Source organism: Ananas comosus, linkage group 9 (assembly GCF_001540865.1).
Source record: "Ananas comosus cultivar F153 linkage group 9, ASM154086v1, whole genome shotgun sequence".
Taxonomy (NCBI): Eukaryota; Viridiplantae; Streptophyta; class Magnoliopsida; order Poales; family Bromeliaceae; genus Ananas; species Ananas comosus.
The window spans coordinates 13,158,036-13,185,727 of NC_033629.1; the positions used below are offsets into that span (position 1 = coordinate 13,158,036).

The 27,692-nt window shown below is 38.1% G+C and overlaps 5 protein-coding genes across 8 annotated transcripts; 1 reads left to right on the forward strand and 4 right to left on the reverse strand.

The window, feature by feature from the left end:
* Window positions 337–3,893, reverse strand: LOC109715899 (isocitrate lyase-like). The gene is made up of 5 exons (XM_020241129.1): window positions 3,847–3,893; window positions 2,500–2,739; window positions 2,124–2,252; window positions 769–2,005; window positions 337–639 (listed from the first exon to the last, which is right to left on the reverse strand). The coding sequence occupies exons 1-5, from the start codon at window positions 3,874–3,876 to the stop codon at window positions 539–541; spliced, it is 1,737 nt and encodes a 578-aa protein (XP_020096718.1). The 5' UTR covers window positions 3,877–3,893; the 3' UTR covers window positions 337–538.
* On the forward strand, window positions 10,270–12,300 carry LOC109715900 (probable xyloglucan endotransglucosylase/hydrolase protein 8). Its single transcript, XM_020241130.1, has 4 exons — window positions 10,270–10,623; window positions 10,751–10,851; window positions 10,971–11,173; window positions 11,705–12,300. The coding sequence occupies exons 1-4, from the start codon at window positions 10,440–10,442 to the stop codon at window positions 12,093–12,095; spliced, it is 879 nt and encodes a 292-aa protein (XP_020096719.1). The 5' UTR covers window positions 10,270–10,439; the 3' UTR covers window positions 12,096–12,300.
* On the reverse strand, window positions 12,446–15,710 carry LOC109715901 (protein translation factor SUI1 homolog). The gene is made up of 5 exons (XM_020241131.1): window positions 15,562–15,710; window positions 14,062–14,171; window positions 13,529–13,740; window positions 13,357–13,410; window positions 12,446–12,952 (listed from the first exon to the last, which is right to left on the reverse strand). The coding sequence occupies exons 2-5, from the start codon at window positions 14,096–14,098 to the stop codon at window positions 12,908–12,910; spliced, it is 348 nt and encodes a 115-aa protein (XP_020096720.1). The 5' UTR covers window positions 14,099–14,171; window positions 15,562–15,710; the 3' UTR covers window positions 12,446–12,907.
* On the reverse strand, window positions 17,835–24,231 carry LOC109715897 (tyrosyl-DNA phosphodiesterase 1). 4 transcript variants are annotated; one of them, XM_020241127.1, is made up of 17 exons: window positions 23,979–24,231; window positions 23,411–23,596; window positions 23,032–23,301; window positions 22,643–22,852; window positions 22,406–22,466; window positions 21,905–21,981; window positions 21,568–21,825; window positions 21,297–21,386; window positions 21,036–21,170; window positions 20,250–20,399; window positions 19,859–19,962; window positions 19,325–19,378; window positions 19,143–19,233; window positions 18,951–19,028; window positions 18,734–18,875; window positions 18,510–18,624; window positions 17,835–18,053 (listed from the first exon to the last, which is right to left on the reverse strand). In XM_020241127.1, the coding sequence occupies exons 1-16, from the start codon at window positions 23,991–23,993 to the stop codon at window positions 18,527–18,529; spliced, it is 2,019 nt and encodes a 672-aa protein (XP_020096716.1). In that variant the 5' UTR covers window positions 23,994–24,231; the 3' UTR covers window positions 17,835–18,053; window positions 18,510–18,526. The 4 variants fall into 4 exon arrangements, with proteins under 4 accessions (XP_020096716.1, XP_020096715.1, XP_020096714.1 ...); XM_020241126.1 differs by having other exon boundaries at window positions 17,835–18,178; XM_020241125.1 differs by lacking the exon at window positions 17,835–18,053 and having other exon boundaries at window positions 18,188–18,624.
* LOC109715169 (peroxidase 57-like) lies at window positions 24,795–27,579 on the reverse strand. The gene is made up of 3 exons (XM_020240049.1): window positions 26,545–27,579; window positions 26,065–26,413; window positions 24,795–25,436 (listed from the first exon to the last, which is right to left on the reverse strand). The coding sequence occupies exons 1-3, from the start codon at window positions 26,821–26,823 to the stop codon at window positions 24,967–24,969; spliced, it is 1,098 nt and encodes a 365-aa protein (XP_020095638.1). The 5' UTR covers window positions 26,824–27,579; the 3' UTR covers window positions 24,795–24,966.

Sequence of the window (27,692 nt, forward strand, 5' to 3'; positions counted from 1 at the left end):
CAAATTGTAAGCTTGAGTGTTACTGATGCATGAAAATTAAAGAGCATGTAATGCTCATCTCCTTGTAAAATAACTTAAAAATCTTAACTCGTACTTTTCGCAGAATAATGAACCAGAAAAATAAATTGTGTTTTATTGTAGAAAAGGTCTTTTTGGATTGAACACTTGTTAATCTCGGGGTCGTGTTCTAGTGAATCTCATATAACTAGGAAAATGACACTCTAAAAGTAAAAAAAACCATCAAATTATCATATGAGCTTACCTCTTGGAACATGTTTACTCAATCTAAAAACCATAATAAATCAAGTTTATAACATTAAACATTTTCTCCTTCAATTATCAAATAGCAACATAAATAAAGCATTTGAGTTTCAATTGATCTACCCCATCAATCAGAGGCTCAACATCAAAAACAATTAGCTCAATCCCCCCCAATTGGAGTTATCAATCACTATTACACCATGTTATTGATAGCGAGTAACATATGTATGTACTACTTAAAAACTACTGCAGAAGAGCTTTTCGCGGAAGCTGCATCTCACATCCTGGACTTGGCAATGACCGCAGCGCCGCCACCGTCACTTACGCCGCCGGCTCCGGACCTCGTCCATGTCTCCTTGAATTGCTCCTCGGTTACCCCTGCAAACCAAAAATAACGTAGAAAATCATCATGTGTTTTACAGCGAAAACGCCAACTTACGAAAATTCTGTCACTCAAATGAGCATAATTTTAAGGTGTTTGTAGAAATGCCACTAGCCCAACAACACCTTTGCCCATGGCGGCAGTCGACGAGATCCCGCCCTGCACCGTCTTCAGCACCCGGTCGTAGTAATTCGCCCCCGACCACTTCTGGTGCGCCAGCGTCTCCACCCCGTTGCTCCGCTCCTCCCTCTGTATCCTCTCGACGTACGCCAGCATCCCCCGCCCGGCGTAGTCCCTCGCGAACGTGTCCGCCGCCAGCGCATCTGCGTGGAACCCGGCCAACGTGATGAACTGCCAGCAGTAGCCCAGTTTCGCTATCTTCGGTATGAAGTCCCTCATCTCCTCGTCGGTCATCCCCGCGGCGTCCCAGTTGAACGACGGCGACAAATTGTAGGCCAGCATCATCTCCGGCACTGCCGACCGCACTCCGTCAGCGAACGCCGTGCACTCTGTTAGGTCCGGACTCGACGTCTCCATCCATATCACGTCCGCGTGCGGTGCAAACGCCCTCCCCCGCACCACCGCGGCCGCCACCGATCCTTTGAACCTGTAGAACCCCTCGCGGGTTCTCGGCAGGTCACAGTCCCAGAAGACGTTCTTCACGCCGAGCCTCTCGGCGATCTCTCTTCCTTGCTTGATCGACAAGCACTTGTCGAAGCTCGAGTAGTTGCTCCACTCGTTCAGCTTTCGCAGTTTCTCGTCGTTGCTTACGTGATTCACGGCGATGATCGCGTTTTTCACGCAGTCGGAGAAGGTTTTGAGCTGAGCCGTCGCGAGCCACTCGTCCTCGATGGCTTGCAGCTCGGCGCCGTTCTTTCCGAAGGCCGTGGCTTCGGCCAGCAATGCAGCCAGGCTCTGGCCTTTGAGCTGTGGATTCGTTGCACCGAGAATGAATTGGTGGTCGCGGGAGTCGACGTTGCTCTGGATCAACGTGGCTGTGACGGCGTCGATGCGGGCAATGAGGACGGTCTCGACGCCCATGACGTCGAACTGGAGCCGCGCGGCGACGAGGCGGTTGATGTGCTCGGAGACGGGCACGAGGACTTTGCCGGCCATGTGGCCGCATTTCTTGGTCACTGAAGATTGGTCTTCTATGTGTACACCGGCAGCCCCGCGCTCGACGAAAAGTTTGCAGAGCTTGACGGTGGCGGTGGCGCCGCCGAAGCCAGTGTCACCGTCAGCGATGATCGGCTTCAGGTAGTCGATATAGGGTGTGCGGGCGCGCTCGTCGCGGCTCATGCTCATCCTGGCCTCCCGCTGCTTCCGGTCGTGATAGAGCTGCGCGAAGAAGAGGTGCTCGACCTGTATGAATATACAAATATTAAAAATACCGTTTTTTAATAGCTTAAACTTTTTAGTACGTGACAGTGGTTTGTTATGATTATATAACAGCTTAAACTTTTGGAGAATTTGTACTGACCTTGTTGGGGACGGTGTCGTAGGGGTAGTCGGCGAGGTCGGGGCCGGGCTCATTGGTGGTGGTGTGGGTGGAGGAGCACTGCCAGCCGGAGACGTAGATTGTGTCGAGATGTTTGGCCATCATGGTCACCTGTGATATCCAAAAGATCGATCTATTAAAATACGAGCCCATTCATGCGTACGATGTATATGAAAAACATATAAAATTAATAAGTAAAGTAGAAAATAATAGTTTACTCTATTACATATTGAAGGTGGTGATTGAACTCACGGTCTCACAGAATTACTAGATATTGAAGGTAGGGATTAGACCTACGACTTGGCTCTGATACTCAAAAGATCGATCTACTAGAAAACAAGCCTTATATATGAACAACCTGGACCGGGTCGAGAGCGCCGAACGTGCGCGAGGCCGTGCCGGCCGCCTGGTGGTTCTTCAGCGTCCGCCACAGCTTCCGCGCTAGCCCGTTGGACGCGTACGACTGCCGGAGGGTCCCGCGGAGTGACACCACGTCCCTCGCGGTGTACGGCCGCCGCGTCAGCTTGAACCGCTCCGAGTTCCACCATGCCTGCACCTCCGCCGCCTCCGCCTCGAACCGGGCTTCCTCCTCCATTATCTGCGTATATGCAGTATGAGTAATCCGACTGCTCACATCTGTCCTCCTTATTAGAAAGCTCTCTATTGAAATTATTGCCACAACACGTAATTTGAAATACTCAATTGTTATATGATTTTAGATGTGAGAAGCAAAGTTGAAGAGAAAATTTTCAAAGATCAAAAGGCAAGTTTTCCTTTATTTCTCAAACATATGTAAAATATAGAGAAAAGAACAGAGCAATTTTTTTTTTACCATGAAAATTACTGATATTATGGTTTGTGAGGCATAATTATGTCAGTTTGGACTTTGGAGAGCTCTGTTTTCTCATTAATTGCAGCTAACTTAAAGAGTTATTTTAAACTTCTAGTGCCATCCAAGCCAAAAACTAGGATCAGTTAAAACACAGAGAGAAAAAAAATGGAAAAATGAAACCGATCAAGTGGTGGGAACTTTTCCTCAAAATGTTTCACTAAGTGTTGCAAAGATGAAATCTCTATCAAATTTACACTATCATTGTTGAATTTAAATATTAAAAATAACTTTCTATGATAGTTTAAGTTTTTGACTAATAACAGTTCTTTGATATAATTTAATATCGTATCAAAGCTATAAATTCTTATTTATTATTTTTTTTTGGAGAAAAAAGTAGCACGCTATCCGTTTCATTCATTGGAATAGTAAATTACGCAATTTGGATAAGGTAACACTGGCCTCGAATGGGGCGAAAAAAAATACATATTTAATTTAAGCTCACGTTTTGAAATACTCAAAAAATTTCAAGCTTAGATGTCAAAAATAGTATTGAATACATATATAAATATTAAAAACATATATCTTAAGTCCACCTGTAAGATGGAATGATATATATATATATATATATAGTAAAGATACCAATCTCTAACAACTATTGGAGAACAAAAGTTCTTTCGTATAATTTAACAAATTATTAAACCTCCTAACGAAAAGATGTATACAGAACAACCAAATACCTATCCTGCTCATTTGGTAAATATAAATAATTCGAGATATCAACATAGTTTACACAAATGAACAAAAAAAAAATATATCACTTTAATTTGAAGAAAAAAATCACAAAAAAAAAAGTTATATAAATCAAAAACTGACCATTGAAGGCACTGAGAAAGAAGCAGCCATTGGTGGATTCTTGTGAGTGTTGGTGACTTTTGTGAGTACTACAACAAGTGCAATGCAAGTCCCATCCCTTCTCTCCTCCCTCCAATTTATAAAGAAAGAAAAAGGCCTACATACATACTCTCTGTAAAATTTTTGTTTTATACGGAAAAACAACAAAAGGAGAGGATAAATTACAACCACAATTGAATAAGAAGTTACAAAATTCAAATTTTTTTAATTAAAATATATTGTGAGTGATTTTCTATGCATATTCATCAGAAAGAGAAGATTATAGAAAGAAACATTAGAGAGATACTACACGCACGTTAATCATCAAACAAGTATATCCCAAGCGATGCGTTCATATATTTTTAAAAAAATTATAAAAATTTTACCTCTATACCGTCACTGTACATATTTTCCACTATCTTACATATGTCCAAAATCTCATATGATTATTTACAATCAATGTAAAACTTCACGATATACTCAATAAGGAGAACCACAAAAATTTAATAAAATTCTTAGTAAATTATTAATTTTGATATAGCCATAATGATAAACAAAGAGACATGTTTTATCTAATTAATATTAAACGATGTGCCAATTAATTCCAACAAAGTTCAATTTGCATCTAAATATTTGATCGAAAACAATAATAAAAACAAATACAATGTTGAAATAATACAATCTTTATTAAAAAAAATAATTTTAGGCCAAAATATTTGCTGTTCCTATCTTTTTGGTGGTACACTTTTTCACACAACATGTTCATACGTGGGAAAGTGATCAGCTTATGCAAAGAGTACACATGCACTTAGGACACTTGCGACTCTCTTCGAACAAAAAGTGAAACGAGTTTTGGACACAAGCTAAACTAATCGCGTGCCACGTGTCTGATGATGGAAGCAGATATCATATCCCCACCACCAATGGGACATCGACAGGTTGACTGACGCTCGTCGGACCGTCCGATGGCTGGAATTTGTCTCGAGATGTGTGTTTTGTGTTGAATGTAAATATTAAATATACTATTGTTCTCTGATAACTTAAACATTTTATATATATATATATATATATATATATATATATATATATATATATTTTGAACCTCTTAGAATTGAGTGGGTGGTTGGTTGAATAGTATAATCTAACGGATAAAAATAATCAAAGGGGTTAATCTAACGGCAAAAAACTTGATAGCACCAAATACTTTGTATTATTGATAGCATACCAGCCGAACTCTATATATATATATATATATAGAGAGAGAGAGAGAGAGAGAGAGAGAGAGAGAGAGAGTCCGGCTACTATACTATCGATAGTACCGAGCTTTTGGTACTATTGAGTTTTCTACCGTTACATCTACTTTTTGATCATTTTTACCTGTTAGATTATACTATTAAATCAACCACCCACTCAACTCTAGGGAGACCACTATATATATATATAATTGAGTTCCTATACTTTTAAAAGTACCAAGTTATTGGTACTTGTAGATTTTTAGCCATTGGATTAAGAGATATGCGGTTAGGATGATGTGAGCCCCCTAGGGTTGAGTGGGTAGTTGGTTGAATAGTATAATCTAATGGTTGAAAATGATCCAATGAGTAGATCTAGTACGGTAAGAAACTTATAAGCACCAAGTGCTTTGTGCTTTTACAAGCACCATAGCTGGACTCTCTCTCTCTCTCTCTCTCTCTATCTTTCTCTCTCTCTCTCTCTCTCTCTCTCTCTCTCTATATATATATATATATATATATATATATATAGTCCGGCTACTATACTATCGATAGTACCAAGCTCTTGGTACTATTGAGTTTTCTACCGTTAGATCTACTCTTTGATCATATTCACCCGTTAGATTATACTATTAAATCAACCACCCACTCAAGGGGACCACTATCAATTTAACCATGGACAACTATCATCCTAACCACACATCCTTTTCTCTAACGACCGAAAACTCAATAGTACAAAAGATTTGGTACTATTGATAGTATAATAGCATAATACCACACATCTTTTCATCTAACGGCCGAAAACTCAATAGTACCAAAGGCTTGGTACTATTGATAGCATAGTAGCATATATATATATATATATATATAGTTAGGCTGGTATACTATCGGTAGTATTGAGGCCTCCGTATAACCAAGTTATTTTTATTGATGAGGCTTCCAAATCGATGATTGACTCTGTTAGACTTGATCTACACTGTTAAAAGTATTTGGAAACTAAATTTTATAATTTTTCGGTATCATTACCTATTAAACGAGTAGTCTAAGAATGAACGACTGAAAATAAAAGTTTCGTAAAAAATAATGATAAAAGATTTGAATTTAAAATCAGAGCTACTGATCTTACTCTAAATAGTGAAAAAAAACTTCAATAGAAATTTCATTAGATTTGAATTGTTTTACACCGTTAAATTAATTCACAAACACATCACATCTACCATTAAAATTATCAATTTAACTTGAGACTTTTTGATCACTATCGAGATGAAGTCGAAAAATTATGAAATTTAGTTTCCAAATACTTTCAATAATGTAGATCAAGTCTAACGGAGCCGATAGTCGATTTGGAAGCCGTATTATTGAAAACAACTTGGTAGCACGAAAGCCTCCGTGCTATCGATAGTATCAGAACTGCAAATTCTCCGAATGTATAAGCATCATTACAATCAACGAACCTGATGAATATATCATTCAAATTTCAAAGTATATGTCTTGATCTTTATCAAACAATCAAAGAGATATATATAAAGTAAATTTTAAGATCATACATTTTTGTTCAGATCCATTTCGACTGCATTGCGGTGACGGTGAGAAGCGGTTACAAAGAGGAAACAAATAAAGTCTCATATCCTTCCCTTTCCAACGTACGCAATTTACGTACGTAACAGATACGTACGTACGTACACCATGCAACAAGATAAGTTATGACGTGGGAAGGGATCACACACACTCTTATTAGATCACTACTTGCGCTTTTGGATCTTATCCTCATTGAGGATATATCCGCAGCTTCGCCCCTCATCTGCGACGAAATGTATCGAATTAAAATTAACTTTTTATAGTATTGTCCCTTATGTAGATCGCATGTTGACCGCTTGTCAATTGGAAATTAATTTTTTATAGTAGTGTCCCTTATGTAGATCGCATGTTGACCGCTTGTCAATTGGTGTAAAACAATGTACTGCTGTACTCAAAAAACTTAATCGTAGCGAATTAAAATTAATTTTATAGTAGTGTAGTTTATGTAGATGGCATGTAGACTTATTGTAAATTGGTGTGATATAACTATTGTACTTTAAAAATTTAAACTACTAAAGAATGATATTTATATATTTTTATATTTAAAACTTCTCCTCATGTCGGGACTGGAGATTTTTTTAGTCGGTCCATGACGTGGGCTTGAATTAAATGAGAGGAAATTAATACGTTAGGAGTCTAGCGTAATTTAAACTCAGAACCTCCTGCTCTGATAGCATATGAAACAACAGTTGAACTTTAAAAACTTAAGTTGTTAGAGAACGGTATTTAAATATTTTTTATATTTAACAATTTGGTTGTTAATGAGCTGGGCCTGCAATATTTGGCTGCAAACTGGGCCAAATTCTGGGCCCACCTTTGGTTAAGGCCTGTAAATAGTTTTCGGGTGGAAAATAGATCTCAATTATTTGAGACAAAATGCTTCTACGTGAAAAATAATTTTACGGGTTTCAACCAAAAAAACATTATTCTTTTTAGGGAAAACTTCAAAAAACCCTATTGTGGTTTTAATTTTTTTCACTTTAGTACCCTGTGGTTTAAAATGTATCAAGTTAGTACCTTGTGGTTTCTCACTTTATCACTTTAGTACTCTGTGGTTTAAAGTGTATCAAGTTAGTACCCTGTGGTTTTGCATTTTATCACTTTAGTACTCTGTGGTTTTGATTTTGTATCAAATTAGTACCCTGTGGTTTTTTAAACTATAGGGTACTAAAGTGATAAAGTGTGAAATCACAGGGTACTAAAGTGATAAAGTACAAAACCACAGGGTACTAATTTGATACACTTTAAACCACAGGATACTAAAGTGATAAAGTGAGAAACCACAGGGTACTAACTTGATACACTTTAAACCACAGGGTACTAAAATGAAAAAGTGTGAAACCACAGAGAGGGTTTTTGAAGTTTTCCCTTCTTTTTATCAACATATCTGATAGCTTAAACTTATGAAGAAAAATAATAATAATAATTTTCTTTCCCTCTCATTTACTCTCCGGATATGTCTAGATAATTTATTTTCGGAAAGCTTTCGGACAAAACAAGCTTTTCTTTTTTCGCTGCAAAATTAAAATTTGTTTTTAGTAATTTTGCGAGCAACGTAAATATCACTGGCCCTGCTTGTAGGGCATAACGAAACAGTAGAACATGATTGCGAATTTGCAATGCTACAATAGTTTGGAATGACTGATCGTTCCTAGTGCAAGTGGTAAATGGCTTGATGGTTAGTATCCGAAATTTCAAGTTTGAATTCTAATTGATTTATTTTTAATTAAATTTATTTTTTAAAAAAATAAACGAAATAAATAACATGCTGCATTCCTTCAAAAAAAAAAAAAGAAGAAAAAAAAAGAGAAAACAAAACAATGGCTTGGAACACTCCCATGAGTGGCAATTTATTTTAATGGGATTTTACCCTTTCTCTTTTAGTGGCTCACATGTACATCTTCAACTTTAATTCAAAATTTACACACATTACATTATTTTTTTAGTTTTTAATTTTTTTTTACCACACAAAAAGAAGAGACCTCTGTAAAATCCTTCCTTTTGTGTCGGCAAAGGCCCCACAATGCAGTAGTACTTAATATTATGTGTTGTGTTGGTAGGAGTAAAAAAAACAACATAGAAAAAAAAAAAAAAAAAAAGAATGAAAGGTGCCAAAAGAGAACAAATCTACACCTATGCATATGGGTTTGTCAGATACCTTTACCCAAATTCAAAAAAAAAAAAAAAAAAAATATAACATAAAGCAACAAGAAAGAGTATTTAAAACTTTTAGATTTAAACTTTTTAGCTGATAAAGCTGTAGATGTCATGAACTATATATTAATTCAATTTATTAAAATAAGCACTTGAGAGGATATCAATCTAAAAAATAAAAAAGGAAAGATTAAAGGGTGGTGAATTTGAAAATGGAATGTGATTGAGGGGTCTTCATGCATTATTAACCTTTAACAAACATTATTATTATTGTTAGTATTAGTATTATTATTATTAATTGAAGACAAGTACTAAGAGACACTACTTCTCATGACCCAAATTAAGCCACAAATGTGGTGAGAACCAATTGATTTGTTTTTTATTCAACAACTCCAATCATGCAAATCCCCATAACTCTCTCTCTCTCTCTCTCTCTCTCTCTCTCTCTATCTCTAAATATTCCATGTACTGTTCATGCATTGGGACAGCAGGAACATGCTATCCCCACTTGCAACTGTCTGCAGCCTTCACTGTCTGTAAATTAGCAACCCTGGATTCCCCAACACTACTCTCTCTTCTCCCTATATGAATTGATTAGATTCAAAGGATAAATTTTTTAAATATAATCACTCTTTATGATCTAAACTTAACTAACGTCGATGAATCTGATCTGCTCCTATATATTAAAAGTGAGTTCATTAGTATTCTTTCTTTCTTTATTTACCCACAATACAAACAATCGTGAAATTGAAATTCTAGCCATGAAAGAAACAAAAGTGACGTTAAAGAAAGGTAAGAAAAAAAGTGACGAGAAAAACTTGGCTAGGATTCGAAAAAGCTAAATACCAAAACATCTTTTTCGTTTTTCTAAAATTGGTCGAACCGAACCGACTGAATGCGCATGCATATCTAAATATGGTAATATTTCAGTGTAATTCCTCTACAGTGAATCTCTTTTTCTCTCTCTCTCTCTAGATCTTGCATGTTGCCATCACCACAGCTCAACCACAACTAGTGGGCATCTTAAAATCATTCTAGCTGTCATCACATGCTTCATGGTTTGCCTTTTCAGATGCTCATTTCAGATCATTTTCCATATGATGACTTATATATGGCTACACCACCACACTAACTTGCTCGTTTGGTGTAGTAGTGCTCACACACAAACAAACAAACAACTACTATATGACCCAGATCTAACTTGTGTGATAACTGATCCACAGCATATTTAAATCATCTCCATTTGGCAATTTACTCCCTACACTTTAATTTGATCCCTAACCATTAAAACAAAATAAATCAAACTTAAAAAAGTTATAAGCTGAAATAAGTGAATCATTTGAATGAAAGGTAATTAAAGTGACCACTTTGCAATTTTAGAACAGTACAGGGACTAACCATGCGTTTCAACCACATAAAGAAGAGAATCACACACATTACATGAACTCACTCACTCTATACTTATTCCCTCTTAAAGAGGCCTCCTTTTAACTGCAGCACCTCAGTATATACATAACACAGATATACATATATACATATATATATATATATATATACATAGGCCTCCTCCAAAACTGCTCCTCATATCACAAGCTAAGGAAGTAGAAGAAGATGAGTCCATGGATGCTGCTGCTGCTGCTTCTAACAATGGCTTTTTGCACAAGTGCTTCTGCTGCTGCTTCGGCTTCGAACTCTTTCTCATTCAAGGACAGCTTTGATATCATGGGAGCTGAGGACCATTTCAAGGCATCACCTGATGGGCAGGTGTGGTACCTCTATTTGGATCAGAAAACAGGTAATTAACAAGCATGTACCACCACTCAAGTTTCGAATTCTACTAAATCGGAACATCGAAAACGTTACATTTGTTTAAACTTGAACAAAAAACTTAAACTTTTTTTGCTCCATCGGATTCTTCGAAGGCTGCGGGTTCCAGACGAAGCAGCGGTACCGGTTCGGGTGGTTCAGCATGAAGCTCAAGCTCGTCGGTGGCGACTCCGCAGGGGTCGTGACGGCGTATTACGTACGTAAGCCGTTTATACCGCATGTCGTATCGCAATGCGATATATTCAGAAGCGTTATCTGCATTTTAGTAGACTAATGCAAGTTAAGATTTTTATGTTTTTTTTTTTTGTTTTCAAGATGTGCTCGGATCTGGGGGCAGGGCCAGAGAGGGATGAGTTGGACTTTGAGTTCTTGGGGAACAGGACAGGGGAGCCATACACAATTCAAACCAATGTGTACAAGAGTGGGGTGGGGGGGAGGGAGATGAGGCACATGCTCTGGTTTGATCCCACACTGGATTTCCACACCTATTCCATCCTTTGGAACAACCATCACATTGTGTAAGTTTTTCTTTTCCAATTCAGTTTTTTCTCTTTTCTATGAACAATTGTAGAGGTAAGTTTATAATGAACCTTTGTTGGAGATCTCAAAGCTACAAGTTGCATTTCATCAAATCATTTTTCTTGGTATTTAGATGCCATATGCAACTGGGCTAATCATAATAATAGTGAGTAATTTACAAAAATAAAGCCCTGCAAAGATACCGGTTTGAGCTGATTCATTGAATTACTTCAACATCAATATGAATCCTGTTTCAACAGTGTGCCATTGACCCCACTATAGTAATTGATCGACAATGAAATAATTCCTTTCTGCAGTGTGGGGGTGTAATGAACACATTCTTTTATGGGCTGGTTTGGTGTAGTCTTTTACATTTTGTTTTTTTTTTTTTTATTTCTCATTTTTAGTACATTAAGTAGAGATAAGAATGGACCGACATAATGAAGAATATAAAGGATCTTTAGAATAGTAGAGCTGAGAAAATGTAGATTTTTTTTTTTTCAAACGCCTGATTACTACTTACAAACCAGGTTCTTTGTCGACCGGGTGCCGATCCGGGTGTACAAGAACACGGACAAGCCAAACAACTTCTTCCCGAATCAGAAGCCAATGTACATGTTCTCGAGCATCTGGAACGCGGACGACTGGGCGACGCGGGGCGGGCTCGAGAAGACCGACTGGCGGAACGAGCCCTTCGTCTCATCCTACAAAGACTTCCAGGCCAACGGGTGCCAGTGGAAGGACCCGTTTCCGGCCTGTGTCTCCACCACCACCGACAACTGGTGGGACCAGTACGGCGCGTGGGTGCTTGACGATAACCAGCGGGAGGACTTCAGCTGGGTCGGGCGGAACCTCGTCATCTACGACTACTGCAAGGACTACAAGAGGTACCCGACGTTGCCGCCGGAGTGCAGTCTTTAGAAGGAGAGGTAAACAGAGAACTATTTCACAGAAAGAGTGGTAGGCATTGATATATATATATATATATAGAGAGAGAGAGAGAGAGAGAGAGAGAGAGACGGCATTGGCACATTGAATGAGGGGTTATCATTCATTCATTGGTTTAATGTACTTAATGTTATTACTACTGCAAAAATTTTGGTGGAGATTACTTCTCTCCTGTTTACTCTCATTGGAGTAAAACTTGCGCATTGAGATCTTAACTGGGGCATCTCAAAATGGTAGATCAAAGAGATCATTTGCGCATCACATGATGATGCTTAAAAACTCAGAAGCAATAGTTTCACAGCAACAAGAAACAATAAGAAGAGTTTGATGATCCACGAGCAAAGTGGACAAGCCACATTCCAGCTCCAAAAGATCTGCAGTTACATATAGGATTACATTCTTTGTGGCACCTGTCTATTTAACAACTCATCATTTTTCCTCCCAATTTTTTGAATCTTTCGGAGAACAATCTCTCAATCCAAATGATTTCAATCTAAACATCGCGATACGCCAAAAATATAACATCACCTACAACCAGAAAAGGCGCACAGCAATAGCAACTAAGAACAAACTTGTCGAGACAATAATAGCAAACATAGTGTATACAACTCATATTAAGAGTCTTATTATAGCACCGCTTCTTAAACTTGGAACAAGCCATCTAGTAGGAAGTACAGTTTTGCATAAAATTAAAACCATGCACGCGTAGTGATCGTAAGCTTAGTAGTTGTAGTTGAACTTAACACTTCCGGCCCCTGCAATTTTGTAGTCAGCAGCAGCTCCGCTCAGAAACCATGAATTTTGATGTGGTCCTTCTTCACGATGCCAGCCTATCATTTGTGAACGGCCAAGAAAAGCAATTAATGGAATTTTAAATCATATGATACATGGATGAACAAAATTACGGCTACATTTTTACTTGGACCGCCAATAACATCATATACGACCACCAGTAACATAATATACTCACCAAATTTCTGACGAGTTACCTCATAGCTAAACGGATTAAGGCCACAATTATATACCATTTTGCGAAATCAGACACATGAATGAAGTGTTTGTGAAGTATTCAGCTCACATAAAGTACCATAGGTTAGTAATATCAAATAAGGCTATCATATTGGCGTACATATTCATCACTCATGAAAAACCCAAGCCGCATATTAACTAATGCTAAAAACCTTCGATCTGAAGATACTTCCATGAAAAACATGGAACATTATAGAAAATGTACCTGAACAAGGAAATTGGAAACATTCTTCCGCTGGTCACCTTGAAGCTGAATGACCTGCAAAGAGCGACAATTTCAATGCGTAAGTCGTCGATAATCAACACAACAGCCATGCTAATATTAATATTTCCAAAACATTTGGAGATCAACAATCGCAACAGATATGATGTAATACCTGTCCAAGCTCAGGGTCCTGGACAACAGTACCATTGCAGCAGAACTCCTTCTTGAGGTCCTTCAGTATCTTGTTGTAGCTGAACTCCTTCTTGAGGCCCTGCACAGTGGTCAGGCTCTTGCGTCCGTTCCGCTGCTGTATGCGGATGTGGACGTACTCCTTAACGCCCGCTCCCGCCCCAGAGTCCTCAGCATTTGCCTCTGCAAACGGATCTGTACACCAGCAGCAAGGTTGAATGGAAAAGAAAAAGAGTTAGTTCGGAATTTTATTCGCTAAACAACAGAATTCCAAGCAACAACAATCCATCCCTTAAGTTTAAACACAATATCAGTTTCATCTTTACAGTCCTAAATTTAACATTGATTTCACTTTTGTCTACAGCATTTAACAATTTAGGCAAATTGAAATCATGGTCAAACTTCAAGATTTAATATTTAGTTAAAAATTTGACACTATTATTATTTATGAAGCAGGGCAGTGCATGGATTGTCTTCTAATATTGTCGCAATACAGGGATAACTATTTATGCATACCGAAGGTAGTTGGGATCTGGATGTCGAGATCAGACATGAACACTTGGCTCTTAAGAATCCGAGAGATCTACGGACAGAGCTTTGCTCGCTTGTACAAACTTGTGCGTACGCTGAAACCAGACAAACAAGATGAGAAGAAAATATTCCATACAAAGCAACACTGTTATGACACTGTCACAAGTACCTAAAAAAGAATCGTTAAAAGAAGATTGCTTATGACATTAAGATGTCAAAAAGTGAGACAAAAAACTATGATCTAACAAAATGGTGAACGCTGAAAAAAAAATCATCAATAAATTTAATACCTTCTCAAATGGTTAAATTAAAATACTGGGTAAAACAAATATATAAATTGTATGATACTAGAATATCAACACTACTAGTCCTTGCTGCAAGTATTTCAACTTTTGCAGCAGCCAAACAATATTAAACATTACCAACAAAATAATTTGAATGATAAAACAAGATTCACAAAATTGAGAACTAAAACAAGATAAACATCTTCACTCTCACAAAAGATACAAGCATCTTCAACCATAATTATGAGAAATTACCTACCACACCAAATTAGTAACTTAGACCCTAATTTTGAAAAAGGGAAAATTATGACTAGGCAAAAATAGAATACTTCTGCGGCCTTAACCCACTTTCTCAATTGAGTACCAGCAGTCCTCCACCAATAGACAAAGATCTAGACAAAGATCTAATCATGAGAACATTTAAGTACTAGATTAGTAACCGTGTTTCACAGGATCCTATTAGACACCCATCTTTTTTCACAACATCTAAGGCACCTTCTTTCATATCGATCACTACAGAATTTCAAATTGAGTAACAAGTGAAAAAATAAAAACAATCCCCCCCAAAACATGAAACCACATGATCTAAACGAGGTTATTGAGCCTTTCAAACCTAAAAGATTCATAGAAACTATTTAGGCCAAGTAGCGATAATACGAGGGATCAAGTTTTTTACAAATAACCCTACAAACATCTACATATAAATACCCTTTCTTTTAACTCGACGAATAAACCCCTGATCTATACAAAAATCAAAACAATCTCACAGCAATCTCAGGAAATCATAATAATTTATAACAAATAACATATTCTCTCTCCCTACAAAACGAATCCAGCTACGAGCTCATCCTCCTCGTAAGAAAAAAGATACATCTTTTACCCAAATCAGCAAGATTGAACGATCTAATAACCAAAATAATACAGAAAAGAAAAAATTGAAAAAAAAAAACTACTCAGCAAGCAAGATCCCCAGCAAACATGTCTCATACGAAAACCCAAATAAAAAGATCCAGTTTTCCCCATATCACAGCGACAAACATATTAATCAAAACCTATAATTCACCCCCAAATAAAAACCAAAAATCACCAGATCCCGAAGTTTCAACACCAACGAAACAGATCAACCAACCAATCAACATCAGGAAAACATAAATCAAGAACAAACCCTAATCAAAGCAACGAAAAGGAAGCGCGTTCGTACCTGATCGGGGGGATTAGGGCAAGAGAACGCGACGAAGAGGAAGCGAAAAAAGGCAAGAGCTTTTATTATCCACTCCTTGTAGAACACTCTCGTCCTCTCCCTTCACCTTCTATATATAGCGAGAGATTAGAGGTCGGGGTGGTGGGAATAAGATATACCCGCGAATAAGGAGTTATCCGGGGACGGATAACGCAGGGGTGGTGCTATGATGTACGGTTAGGATTAAACGAGGAAGCGGAATAGGATTATGAGATTGAGAATATGCGGTATAGTGTACCGCGGCGACCTTTTTCTCCTGGAATAATCGGTTCGGATGGTGTCGGTTGGTTGGACGGTCGAGATCGACTGCGACGTGCATCGAGATTCGCGACGTTACAGGTCGGTTCACGATGGAGAATTTGTTCCGTGGACCTCGGTATATAGACCGGGATCTCTGAAAACTCAATTGTGGGGACCTTTTAAGGTGCACGGTCCATTTAAAAAAAAATTAAAGAGTTTTTTCCTTAAAAAAAAATACTTTTTAAAACTGTTGATTTTACGAGGACTTCAATAATAAAATTTTAAAATGTGTGATTTGTCACACATAAATTTGTTGTAAGATATATACATATCATATCAAATGCTTCATATTTTTTTATCACTAGTGATAGATTTTAATAGTAGATACTTTAAAAAAGAGAAAACGTTAGAATTATTATTATAGAGAGAAGCATAACTAAGATTTTGAATTTAAAAATTAGAATTTCAAAAAATAGAATGGCAAATTTGGTGCTAAAAGAAATTCTTTTTTCAAAGGTATTTTAATGTTATAATTCATAAATAACCGTTTTATTTCAATTAGTACGCCATTAAATAACAAAACTATTCCGAGTAGTACTCCATTAATATTGGAGCACTCGGTGTATAGACCGTGGTCCATGCTCGCACGCGGGAACAGAATCTGGTGGGGCCCCACGCTTTTGCGTGGGCATAACGCGGAGAAGCGGTGCATCTGGATCGCACACCGTGCACGTTTAAATCTTTGTTTTTTAAAATTAAAATTTTTATTATTATTTTTAATATTTCTTTTTTTTTTTTTTTTCGGTTTAGTGCGGGAATTAGATGTCTTATATATTCCCCTGCACTGCTGTCGACTGTAATGCACAAATGTTTATTAGAGATGGAACCGGGTCCGGGTAACATCTGTGTCGAAGCCCAAAACCCGATACAGTGAGAGCCTTGGACCAGGCTTAAACATTTAGGCCCAAATAGTTTGGGCCTGATTGGACTTATAGTACCCAGGTCAGCAATGACCAGTTTCAAATATAAAATCACACGAAGGTACGAATCCCTGACCTCAACGTTGATACTTAGATGTGTCAAACCATCAAACTACTAGTATTTTGATTTTCCTAGAATATGTTAGTTTCTGCCATTGTGCGACGTGTTTCACGCGATTTATACATCACTCTGTTTGGTTGTTGCAGTTGCGTGTGTGATTCCACATTGTTAACGTTACCACAAAAAAGAGTGGTTCTCGTAGAGACGTAGACTAGTGGCTATGTATGGAATCACAAAAGGACATGCATGCAATTTTGAATTTCTTAAGGACTTAAAACAAATAATAAATTGGTTATTACACAGTACACACTTTTTTTTGGTCCTTTACTCGCCAAAAAAGGAAAATCAACAGTACCAAATCTAGTGCATTCATTTTACTTTCAAATTTGACCAGTTATAAAAGGAGAAGCAAATCTCCACATACTCTTTTCATTGGACCATTTTTTCTTACTGATTAATTCAGTGGGCACTTGCCTTCTAATTCGTGCCACGTGTTAGTTCCTCTCTTGTTTTGCATTACCCAGTATACAAATTGACCAAATTGCCCACTACAAAATCTAAAATTTACACATTTTTTGTTAATCTTATATAAAAGTGTGAAATTTCGTGCGTAATTGAAAGCACCTAAATCCATTTCTCCTTTCATAAATTGTACTAACTCATTATCCTACAGCTTAGAATATGCTACAATAGGAGGTAACCATATTTTTATTTTGGTGATCTGGCCTTTCTATTTTCGGTATTTTTCTAATACCGATCCGATAGCATATGTTCGAATTATTATATGAAATATTGTCGCACTATATTTGCATGTAAATAGAAATAGATAGTTCTATACGGGAATTTATGTAATTAAAAAAAGCTTAATTAGTCAATATATAAATTCAAAAGTTTGGAGAGAGAGAGAGGAGAGAGAGAGAGAGAGATGAGGGTGGGAGTGGAGATACTCACAGGGAGATTCTTCAATGTAGAAGTGGAAGAAGAAGCCACTGTAGAAGTGCTTAAGAAGGAGATTGCAAGCAAGGAGGAGACACTGCATGAGAACAGGTTGATCCTGATGCTGAGTAATGGCCGTCTGATGAGGGATGATCGGCGTACCCTCGCGATGTACGGCGTGACGGAGGGGTCCATCATCTACCTCTTCTTCACATCACTTGGTAGCAGTCACTACCCTAGTTGGTTCACTTACTTTGAGGACTTTGTGACATTCTATGTGAGAGAGTGTTGATATTTTGCATGCCATGCATTTCTCTCATCTTTCATCATACAAATGTTTAAGAGTGTCATGCCACCAATGCTTCAGAGGTCAAAAGAGAAAACCAGTGTTTGGTTTTGGTACTAACATTGTTAATGAATTCTACAATGATATGCTTGGTAAAAATATGGATATGGATCCTTATAACTAGTTGCGAGATATGCATCAAAAAGATGGAGAGAAGCTCCACAGCTGAAGCATTTGTCTGATGCTTCCCTATTGCTACTGTTCAAGCATGCCGATTAACAAGAGATTACGGAATATATTTACATAATTAGAACTATAAAACCATCTCAGTTTACCATGAAAGATAATCATTTTAATCTTCGATTCGCAGCAGTGTAAGTAACATTGAATGAAAAACACTACTCACATTCACAAACCACATGGTTAAGAATCATCGCTCGTGTATAGCTGAACATGTCTCGGCCAGACTTGACCGTGGACATCCTTCTTCGTATATCTTCGATCCCACGACCACGGGACATCTGATAAACTCAAAGATTAGGGGGTTTATTTTAGCTTTAATAGAAAGAAACATAAAACCAGAAAAGGTTTTATGAAGCTAATTCTAAAAGTCAAGTTTAGTATACGGACCTTCGGAGGTGTATGGTTGTGGAGGGAGCCGAAATGGCACAGGTAATCGTATCACTTGAGAAGAAGAATCAGTTCCCGAACTTCTGTTCAGGCAAAGAGTGGCCAACTTCGTCTTGAATTCGTTCAAGGGAGTTGATGGCTGCTGAGGAAAAATACAAGAGAGTGAGAGATATGAAAACAGTGATAGTGTTAAAAACTCGAAAGATCATGTGAACACCTGTTTCACACTACTATCTCCTGTGCACGAGAAATGTGATTGAGGATGAACCACGGACGGCAAAAATAGTATACCCAACTGGTAAAATTTTTGTTTAAAGAAAAAAAGAGTAAATGAAGATAAAAGATAAGCATCAAATAGTAGCTATTGTCGGTCATTACTTTTGATTTAAGTGTTAATAGAAAAACTTACCTCATATGAACGTATCATAAGTTGCGTATTGTTCTTCTGTAATGCACCCCAAGCTGCCTTGCTTAAATTTGATGAAGTCAGCAGAAACCATCTGGTAGAAAAGGACCGACATATCAAACATCAAAGTGTCCGAAATTCGGTTATCTAAGTTGCGCAATAGATTACTTGGAACAAAGCCTTACGCAATATTCTGACCATTATAGCGGGTGTACGTTTTTATATGCGGCATTGCACGACTGTGGCATAAAGATATCATAACAATTAGTTCCAAACAATTATTAGCACTTCATAGCAAAAGAAGATTGCATCATGGTAAATTTATTTCAACAACAATGCCATGAAAAATCCAGTTAACAAGTTCGATTTATATTTGAAGTAGAATAATTTGATTTAACCTCTATTGCTGGTCAGACAATTTATCATGCTGCAAACCACATTGGCTTTCCTAATAATTTCTTCACGTTAAATAAATATAGATAAATAATCCAAAATAATGTTGTTTTCCCTTTGGCGAACATGTCTTTATTGGTCTTCGCAAGTAAGCATACGGCTATTTCTCTCTCCACCAGCATTTGATTACGATGGTATACATTGGAGTAAAATTAAACCATGCAAGGACTGACAATTGGAATATAAATTTGACGCCTTTGAAGGTGAGATCATCATGATTGCTCCTACAAATTCACCATGTTATTTGAGAGGAGTAAGAGGCATACCAGCGGCCAACATGATCAGCTTTCCATCTAGCCCAATACTTCTTTAGGAAATCCTTCTCTACATTCTTTTGAGGGCTCGGAATAGCATTACCAGCTGCATAGCCCTGGAATGTTATAAACATATTTTAAAGAACCAAACAGGACAATAGAATGAAATAACAATTTGAATATAAGATCAGAATATGCACGAATGAAAGCTTCATGAAAGTTATGCTTCTCAATGCTCTACTTGCAAAGATTAGGGTCCATTTTCTTAGTTCAAAATACCATTGTGAATTAGAAACTGATAGGAACGGGATTGCGAATTTCATAAAACTCAAAGCAACAAATAGCAAGAAAAGTAAAACTTAAAGCAACGAACAGTAAAGATATGATGTAGCTTCGTTTATACCTCTAGAGAGCACCTGACATCCTCCACAGTAGGCCAGATAATGAGGGGCTTTCCTATGCCGAGAGGTGATCCATCGTCTGAGGTGCCTGAGGACATTGACGATGCAAATTCGTTCAACCACCTCTCGTCCAGTGAGCCGAGCGAGGAAAACTGAGACCAAGAATTTAAGTGTCATAAATCGATTCTCTAGCATTGCAAAGGAGCAGTTATTATGTGCACCAGTCCCACCATGCCAGCCCATGCACCCTGCAGTGTTCAGTCCTCAATCCAATCTCATACTTTCAATCCAACTGTCCAAGAGAAAACAACTAAATGGGAAGAGGGGATTGATGAGATGGAATGGAGGATGGATCATTGGGTAGTGCACAGGCTGACATGGTCCTATTGCAAACTTAATAGCAGATTATATGAAAAGATAGCATCTAAAGGAAGTATAACTGGATGATGGTGATGTCAAGAGTCACGAACATCACAGCATTTATGAAGTAATAGAATCTGCATTTGTATTAAATGTTGTAAATAGAATCTTCAGCTGCTTTAACGATGTTCAACTTTGAAAACAGAAAAGTGTTTATAAACAGACCACACGAAAAAGAAATCTATTATCAATTATTTGACATGAGTGAAACAACCCCCAAGACAAAAGAGGAATCCTGAATCCCTGAGAAAAACCAAAGGTACAGTACCGACAATATGGAACATAGAAGTACAATAACAAATCTCCAAATTGACATAACTCTGCACGGTTGAGATATAAATACTTGAAATATGAAAAGAGAGGCATACCTGGTAAACTAGGGGGGATTTATGAAATTCTTTATCAAATATATGCTCATTGAGAACAGTTCTCATTTTCATATGACCCCATTTTTTTAGATTGGGACCCATATGATATCCTGGAACGGATGCAATTAACCTAACCTGGCAATGGAAAAAAATAAAATAAAAAATGTAAGAATCCGTTAACCAGAAAACCTTAATTTGTATGAAGAGATCAAGAAGACTACAGTAATAGTAATATTGGCAAAAGAAAAGGGAGTATAATACCGTAGCGCTGCTATAATCAAATTTCTTAAAGAAAGCAGCATTGATAGCGACATTGCCAACAGCGGGAAGCTTCACACTGAACTCAGGCCACTGCATATTCGTTAAGAGTTAAGACTGATTACCATGATGGAATATGTTTAGAAAAATTAAAAAATTTGCAGACGCCGTCAGGCTAAAGAAGATAAGGGCAAAAGAAAAAAAACTCCTCATTTCACCAGGTGCAGAATTATTCAAGCCTTGGGAAAGGACATTGGAAGGAAGAATACATCACCTTCAGCGTTCTCAGATAATCAACCAGGTCATTCTCAAAAGAGCATTCTCTGTTATTAACCTTTACATCCTTCCAGGGAAAATCTTGCATCCATAAGCCCTGGGTTTTGTTGTTCCAGTCAACATAGATTAGGTTTGCAGTGTGCACGACAACACGGATTCCTTGAGGGTACACAAGAAGCATGGCTTTTGAATGGTGTGTTCCATAAGATATAGGAAGTGGCGGCTTATGCAGGATCCAGTTTGGTGGTTTGGTCTTCTGTTTTACCAAGCAAAAGGAGAAATTAAGAAGAAATGTAAAAGAAATATGCAAAACTAACAAACATTTGAAATAGGACCTGCAAACGCTCAAGTGAAGCACCACCTTCTCCGTGCACAACCAGGACATGAGGAATTTTTTTCAGATCTGGGCATGCTGCATAATACAGAAAAAACACTTGTCAGAGTTTACAACAAAAAAGAAATGGGTGGAAGAAAAGATGAGTAGAATCGAATGTACTCAATGTAGGGATCAGCCCCCTTTTAACTCGATCGAAAAATTGAAATAAACCTATGAAACATAGAATATCCAAATCTCTAAACTTTTGGTACTATTCTAGCCTTCCAGTGACCAGTACTCATATGTAGAAATAAATTAAGGTATATAAATAATGTCCTCAAGTCACTGTCACAACAAACAGAGATTTGATTAAAGTCAATCTGATGCTTTCTTGAGATAAGGGAACTCATCATCAACATATACATATAGAAAAAAGAATGATTAAAGCACCCAGAAAAAATGAGATAACAAAATAGGAACTCGGAAAGTTAATCAACATATAGTAGTCGAAATGTCATACCAGACAGCAACCAATCAATGTCCACCATATAATTCGAAAGAACTGCAACAAGCACATTCCCCTACTACATTGATAAGATAAAATATTAATATGCTTGTCAAGTCAACAAATAAACTATAAGGAAAGAATCTAACTAAAAGAGCATGCCTACATCAGCCTTTACTTCCCAAAGAGTTCGAGAGACTTCAGTAAATAAGCGACCTAGAATTCAAAAGCCACAAAAGTAGGAGCCAAGACCTGTATAACATCCTGAATAGTCACTGATGAAGAATTAGCCCATGCTGGAAGACCTTGAACCCTCATAAGTCGAAAGATCAGCGGAAGCCATTCTTTAGGAATACTTAATGGATGAACCTTGTCCATTTTCGAATCAATAGTATTGGCAGGCTTTGACTGGGAACTACCAGAAATATCTGAAACTGTGGCATTATCTTGTGCAAAGTTGCTCTGCACATCATGCACAAATCATAAAATCAAATAGTTCTCCGGCCAAGTACACTCATTAGACTAGCTAAAATTAAGGCAGGCATCTGTATGCATGCATGCACCAACACACATGCATTTACACACATATGCTCGTGCACATGCAGATGAATCGACATATATACGAATATCAAATAATGTACCTGCAAAGTTCTCGCAAGAGCTTCATCTTCAAGAATTTGACGATTCCTTTTGACTGCCAGACTATCCTCTTCGCTATGCCTTTTCCCTTTCTTTGAGCTTGAATCTGTTGGTGATGAAGTGGTGTTCTCATTGCCAAAAGTCGCATACTTAAATGAATAATTACCAGGGATCAACTCCATGATATCACCATTAGCTATTGTGACTTTCTCCTGAGAACAGATCTTCTTTCTCTCTCCTCCAGATCTAACAATAATAGGATTTGGCCCTTCCTACAAGGATTCCAACAAAAATATACACAAGCCCTAACATTTTCATAAAATTAACTCAAAATTTGTAAATTAGCATTGGAATTTGTTAAAATTTTAAGTGTTTGTGCACCACAAGAACTTCAATTGAACCATCAGTTGATGCGTGCAAACTTATATGCTTGCGGCTAACTCTCTTATCAGTAACAGAGAGATTGCAGCGGCCGACAGTATTAGCTCCTTCAAAAATCGGAATTCTAGAAAGCGAATCATTCCCCACCAGGTTGCTTTGTAGAGGAACTAGAGCACCAAGCTTTACCTAAAACATTGAAATTCTTATCATTTCCCGTTCTAAGTCATAAAATTATATCAAAAAGTTAAACTTTTCCTCATAGATTCACTTCTCAGGGCATGATGGAAACAAATACGAGTAAAAGAGGAAATTTTATCTAGACGAGCACTTACATTAGCAAAGTTTCGTTTTTTTAGCTTATCTCATGCTTCAAAAGTCATGCTTTTCATGCATTCGCTTGTGAAAAGTATCAAGCTAAATCATGTGCATAATGTTACAACTTTTTTGTCATCTCCTTACGTACACTTGCACCAAAATTTCTATCAAATCGAACCATTGGAACCCTAATCTCATCCTGATCAATCAGATACTTCGCATAACACTAGAAAATCGTACAAGGAACGCTTACCCGAGAAGCGGACATGAGGAAAAGGGGGGAAACTTTCCGAAAAACCCTAACGATCGAGGGAGATGGTGATAAGAAAGGGGTGAGGGGGTTTTGAAGTGGAATCTGAGGAGCGGTACGATGCTCGAGGAGAGCAAAAGGAAACCCTCTCAATATCGGCAATGCGCGCGCTGCATAGAGCGGCGAGCGCCGAGTTCTTCTTTTGTTTCCCTCGATTGGGCCGCAGGAACGATTCGGCGCCGTGTTCTAAATATGCTTTGAGAAGTCGGCGGCGTTTTCTCTGATACTGGGCGCGCTCTCGCTTTTAAGTAGTCGGCATTGGAGGTTTTGGTTTTTTTTTTTTTTTTTTTTTGGATGGCCCGTATGCCCCCTAAACCCCAACCCGAACTCACGCACCCGAACCCGCAAACCCGGAAGAGTGATGCACCAAATGGGGTTCTCTATTGAAGCATGATTATTTCATAATATTTCATATATTGTAGGTGTACACACCATTGGAGCCTCTCATTGCTCGTCGATCAAGGATCAACTCTACAACCACACCGTCGTCGGGGACCTCGACCTGAGCCTCGACAAGAAGTATGTACCAGCCCTTAAGATGAAATGCAAGCCCAACAACGCTACGACCCTCGCAGAAATGGATCCCGACAGTCTCCTAACATTTGATCTAGGCTCCTGCAAAGATGCTGATCTCCCAGAGGAGAGGCTCTTCACCTCCGACAACGCACTCCTCCTCGACACGATGCTAGGGGTTACGTAACACGACAGGCGAAGGTGATATATCGTATATAAAATGTAGTGTTACAAGTTCAACCTGTGTTCTTACTTGAGCTCAATCATTGTAGTATAAGATTTTAGAAAAAGGCGATTGTTTAACATAGAGAACAAGTGATGCATGCGCATGCACGGTTCCTTTCTTTGAAAACCAATACAAAATTGTAGTCCCTACACAAACAACAAGATCGAAAAAAAAAAAAAAACTAAAATTAGTTCATGGTGCACTCAATTTCGCGCCTGAGCTAATCGACGTGGCGTTGTTCACCCTCCGACAATTCGTCCTGATCTCTCCGTCCCGTCCCATCAGCACGCCCGCGCTCCCAAGCTTGATCATCGACTCCGAGAAGCGCTTCCTGAAAAGCACGGCATCGTTCGCGTACTGCGACGCCAACGTGCTCGTGTAGTCGGTGAAAGCCAAATCTTGATCTAGCTGGAGAAGTGCTTTCTCGTTAAGCACATTGTGGTAGAAAGAGTTGCTGAAGTGGAATGTGGTGGAGAATTGGTTCATGAACACTGTGATGTCTTGGGTAATGTTCTCAATTGTTACTAAATGTGGGGGACATTTTTGTTGGAGTGTAGTCAACAAGTTTGGGTCTACTCTTGGGTCAGCTACACCTGTTCCTCTGAAATCATAGAGCCTATCTATGAAGAAGCCACAGTGGCAAAATCCCATACTATGAGCACCTACAAAATTAGCCAAAATATTTGAATTCAATTTGATCAAAGAGAAAAACGACAAAGGTTAAATATTGCGAAATAGACATCTCAAATTTCATGATCTAACTAGGTTTTAGTTACTTATCAATTTATAACTAATAATTAATGGTGTTATTGAATTTGTTTAATAGTCAAACGAAACTAGATCAAAACAAATGAAAGTTAAGGGTGCCAAGTAAAAGAAAAATAAAAGAAAAAAAAAAAACTTTAGGGATCAATTTCATAACATCATATTGTTAAGGGGGTCCTTATGCATATTACCAGTATTTAATTATAAAGAACATTAATTACATTGTTTATTGTACAATTCATATTGCCGTAGCTGCTAAGTTATTATTAAATCACATGGTCCAACGCGTTGAAATGTTAAGGATAATTAATACTATATATATGTGGTATAACATCAAATCACAAACGACAATTTCATCACTATCCTAGTTAATTATTATTATTACAGGCTATTACATTTATCCCTTTAATAAATTTGAACTTTTTATGTATAATCTTTAGATGTTGTTGTTGTTGTTTTTACTTATTCTTAGTTTTAAGGATCCCAGTGCCAATGTAGTACTGTTGCAACAAGTTGGTTACTTACCAAGCAGTGTAGTGAGATCCTCCAAATCAAGATTAATGCTTTGGAAAGCAGATAGGGCTTGCTCAACTGAGAAGAGGGGACTAGGGATATGAACATCCCCCATGTTTGATACAGTTCCATCCCTCCTCCCTGTGGGAAGATCATAAAAGTCCCCTCCCGCCAGCGCGACCCCATCTCGGGCTGCCAGCGCCAGTGCATCAGCGCACGACACGACCCCCGGGCACTCCTTCTCGAGCTCGGCCTTTATGTCGTCGATTACGTCGAATGTTCGTAGCGTCAGGTTCGGAGGAGCCTCCTTCTCGGCTATGCTGTCGTCGGTGCTGTCTATAAGAACAGAACCGTCGCATCCCTGAAGTAACAACGTAGTTTTTGTTAAAGGAATTTTGAAATAGTTCTACTCTGATAGCATTTTTGCGAGGTCAATAAATATGACAAACTTAGCTAATGGTGAAAAGTAAATGAAAAGTTCATGCGGCATACTCTAATGAAACAGTCGTGGAAATGAAGGCGAAGAAGGCCAGCGGGGACAGAAGAGTTCTGCTGAAAATGCTGCTGGACTACTTGCTGAACTATGGCCTCAGCTCTGGGGCATGAATTCTGATAGAAGTTGAGTTGCAAAGAGAGAGCAGCAGTCAGCATACAAGCTGCTAGGAGAAGTGCTAAGATTGAAAGTGCTTCTGCTGCCATATGAAGAGAAGCCAGTTCCTGTACTCCTCTGGTTAGATTTATGAGAAGAGACCAAAAGATATTTGTAAGCATTCCAAAGAAGTGATTGGTAACTTATTATGGGAGTTTGGAGGAGCTCATTTATTTCATTAGATTCTTAAGAAGCTGTGAGTAGTGGATTGCTTGCTCTTGAGAGTGTGTTTCTTGGGATGGTAGTGACATTTTATTGGTAGGTGTGAGAGGCACATGATCCTCATGGGTAATAACTAGAGAGCACTTCTTAACATGGATTGCAATAAGTTTGAGAAATTAAAATATACACCCCTACAAAATTGGCTTTTGAAGTAAATGCCTATGTAACTATACCTTTTTGAAATGGAAAAAAAAAGAGAAAATTCAGGTTATCCAAGAGAGAGAGAGAGTTGGGAGGAAGGAGAAAGTCGGGGGTTGATGTACAGGTTTCCAATGGCTACATTTAAATCTCTAAGATCATAGAAACATCTCAAGTAGAAGTGCTGTAAGAGTATTACAGATGTTTATCAAATAAGATGATCTGAAAAGCAAAGAGTACTGCCTTTACAAATCGCGCTACACATATAGCACCTCATCTAATAATATTCACATACAGGCTAGGTTTAGAGAGTCGAGCCAAGCACGTCGAGCTTCATTTAACTAAGAATAAAATGAGTTGAACACTAAGAGCCTGTTTGGCCTTGCTATAGGACACAGTACTAGTGAATAAAGTATTGTCTGGGTAATGGTTTTAGAAAGAGAATGAAACTTGTAAATACAAAAGCTTGGAAAACTGATTTCTGCAAACTGCGTTACTTGAAAGAAACCACCTCTTACTCCCAAGCATATATGTTTGCAATCAAATTTGAAGCATTTTTACTTTAATTTGGGATTTTTGCTGAAAAGACAGATAAGTGAGATATACTGAGACATGACCTCCCTTTCAAACA

Excerpts from the sequence above, each read along its gene's own strand:
- LOC109715169 (XM_020240049.1), bottom strand. The coding sequence starts at position 26,823 with ATGCTTACAAATATCTTTTGGTCTCTTCTCATAAATCTAACCAGAGGA. Across the intron at positions 26,414-26,544 it reads TCCACGACTGTTTCATTAGA|GGATGCGACGGTTCTGTTCT; the intron begins GTATGCCGCATG and ends TTGTTACTTCAG. Across the intron at positions 25,437-26,064 it reads GGATCTCACTACACTGCTTG|GTGCTCATAGTATGGGATTT; the intron begins GTAAGTAACCAA and ends CTAATTTTGTAG.
- LOC109715899 (XM_020241129.1), bottom strand. The coding sequence starts at position 3,876 with ATGGCTGCTTCTTTCTCAGTGCCTTCAATG. Across the intron at positions 2,740-3,846 it reads CTTTCTCAGTGCCTTCAATG|ATAATGGAGGAGGAAGCCCG; the intron begins GTCAGTTTTTGA and ends GCATATACGCAG. Across the intron at positions 2,006-2,123 it reads ACGACACCGTCCCCAACAAG|GTCGAGCACCTCTTCTTCGC; the intron begins GTCAGTACAAAT and ends ATATTCATACAG.
- LOC109715897 (XM_020241127.1), bottom strand. Across the intron at positions 22,853-23,031 it reads CTCTTGCGAGAACTTTGCAG|AGCAACTTTGCACAAGATAA; the intron begins GTACATTATTTG and ends CATGATGTGCAG. Across the intron at positions 19,234-19,324 it reads TATAATGGTCAGAATATTGC|ATGGTTTCTGCTGACTTCAT; the intron begins GTAAGGCTTTGT and ends CTTTTCTACCAG.
- LOC109715900 (XM_020241130.1), top strand. The coding sequence starts at position 10,440 with ATGAGTCCATGGATGCTGCTGCTGCTGCTTCTAACAATGGCTTTTTGC. Across the intron at positions 10,852-10,970 it reads GGGTCGTGACGGCGTATTAC|ATGTGCTCGGATCTGGGGGC; the intron begins GTACGTAAGCCG and ends TTTGTTTTCAAG. Across the intron at positions 11,174-11,704 it reads TGGAACAACCATCACATTGT|GTTCTTTGTCGACCGGGTGC; the intron begins GTAAGTTTTTCT and ends CTTACAAACCAG.
- LOC109715901 (XM_020241131.1), bottom strand. The coding sequence starts at position 14,098 with ATGTCTGATCTCGACATCCAGATCCCAACTACCTTCG. Across the intron at positions 13,741-14,061 it reads CCAGATCCCAACTACCTTCG|ATCCGTTTGCAGAGGCAAAT; the intron begins GTATGCATAAAT and ends GCTGGTGTACAG. Across the intron at positions 12,953-13,356 it reads TTTCCAATTTCCTTGTTCAG|GCTGGCATCGTGAAGAAGGA; the intron begins GTACATTTTCTA and ends CACAAATGATAG.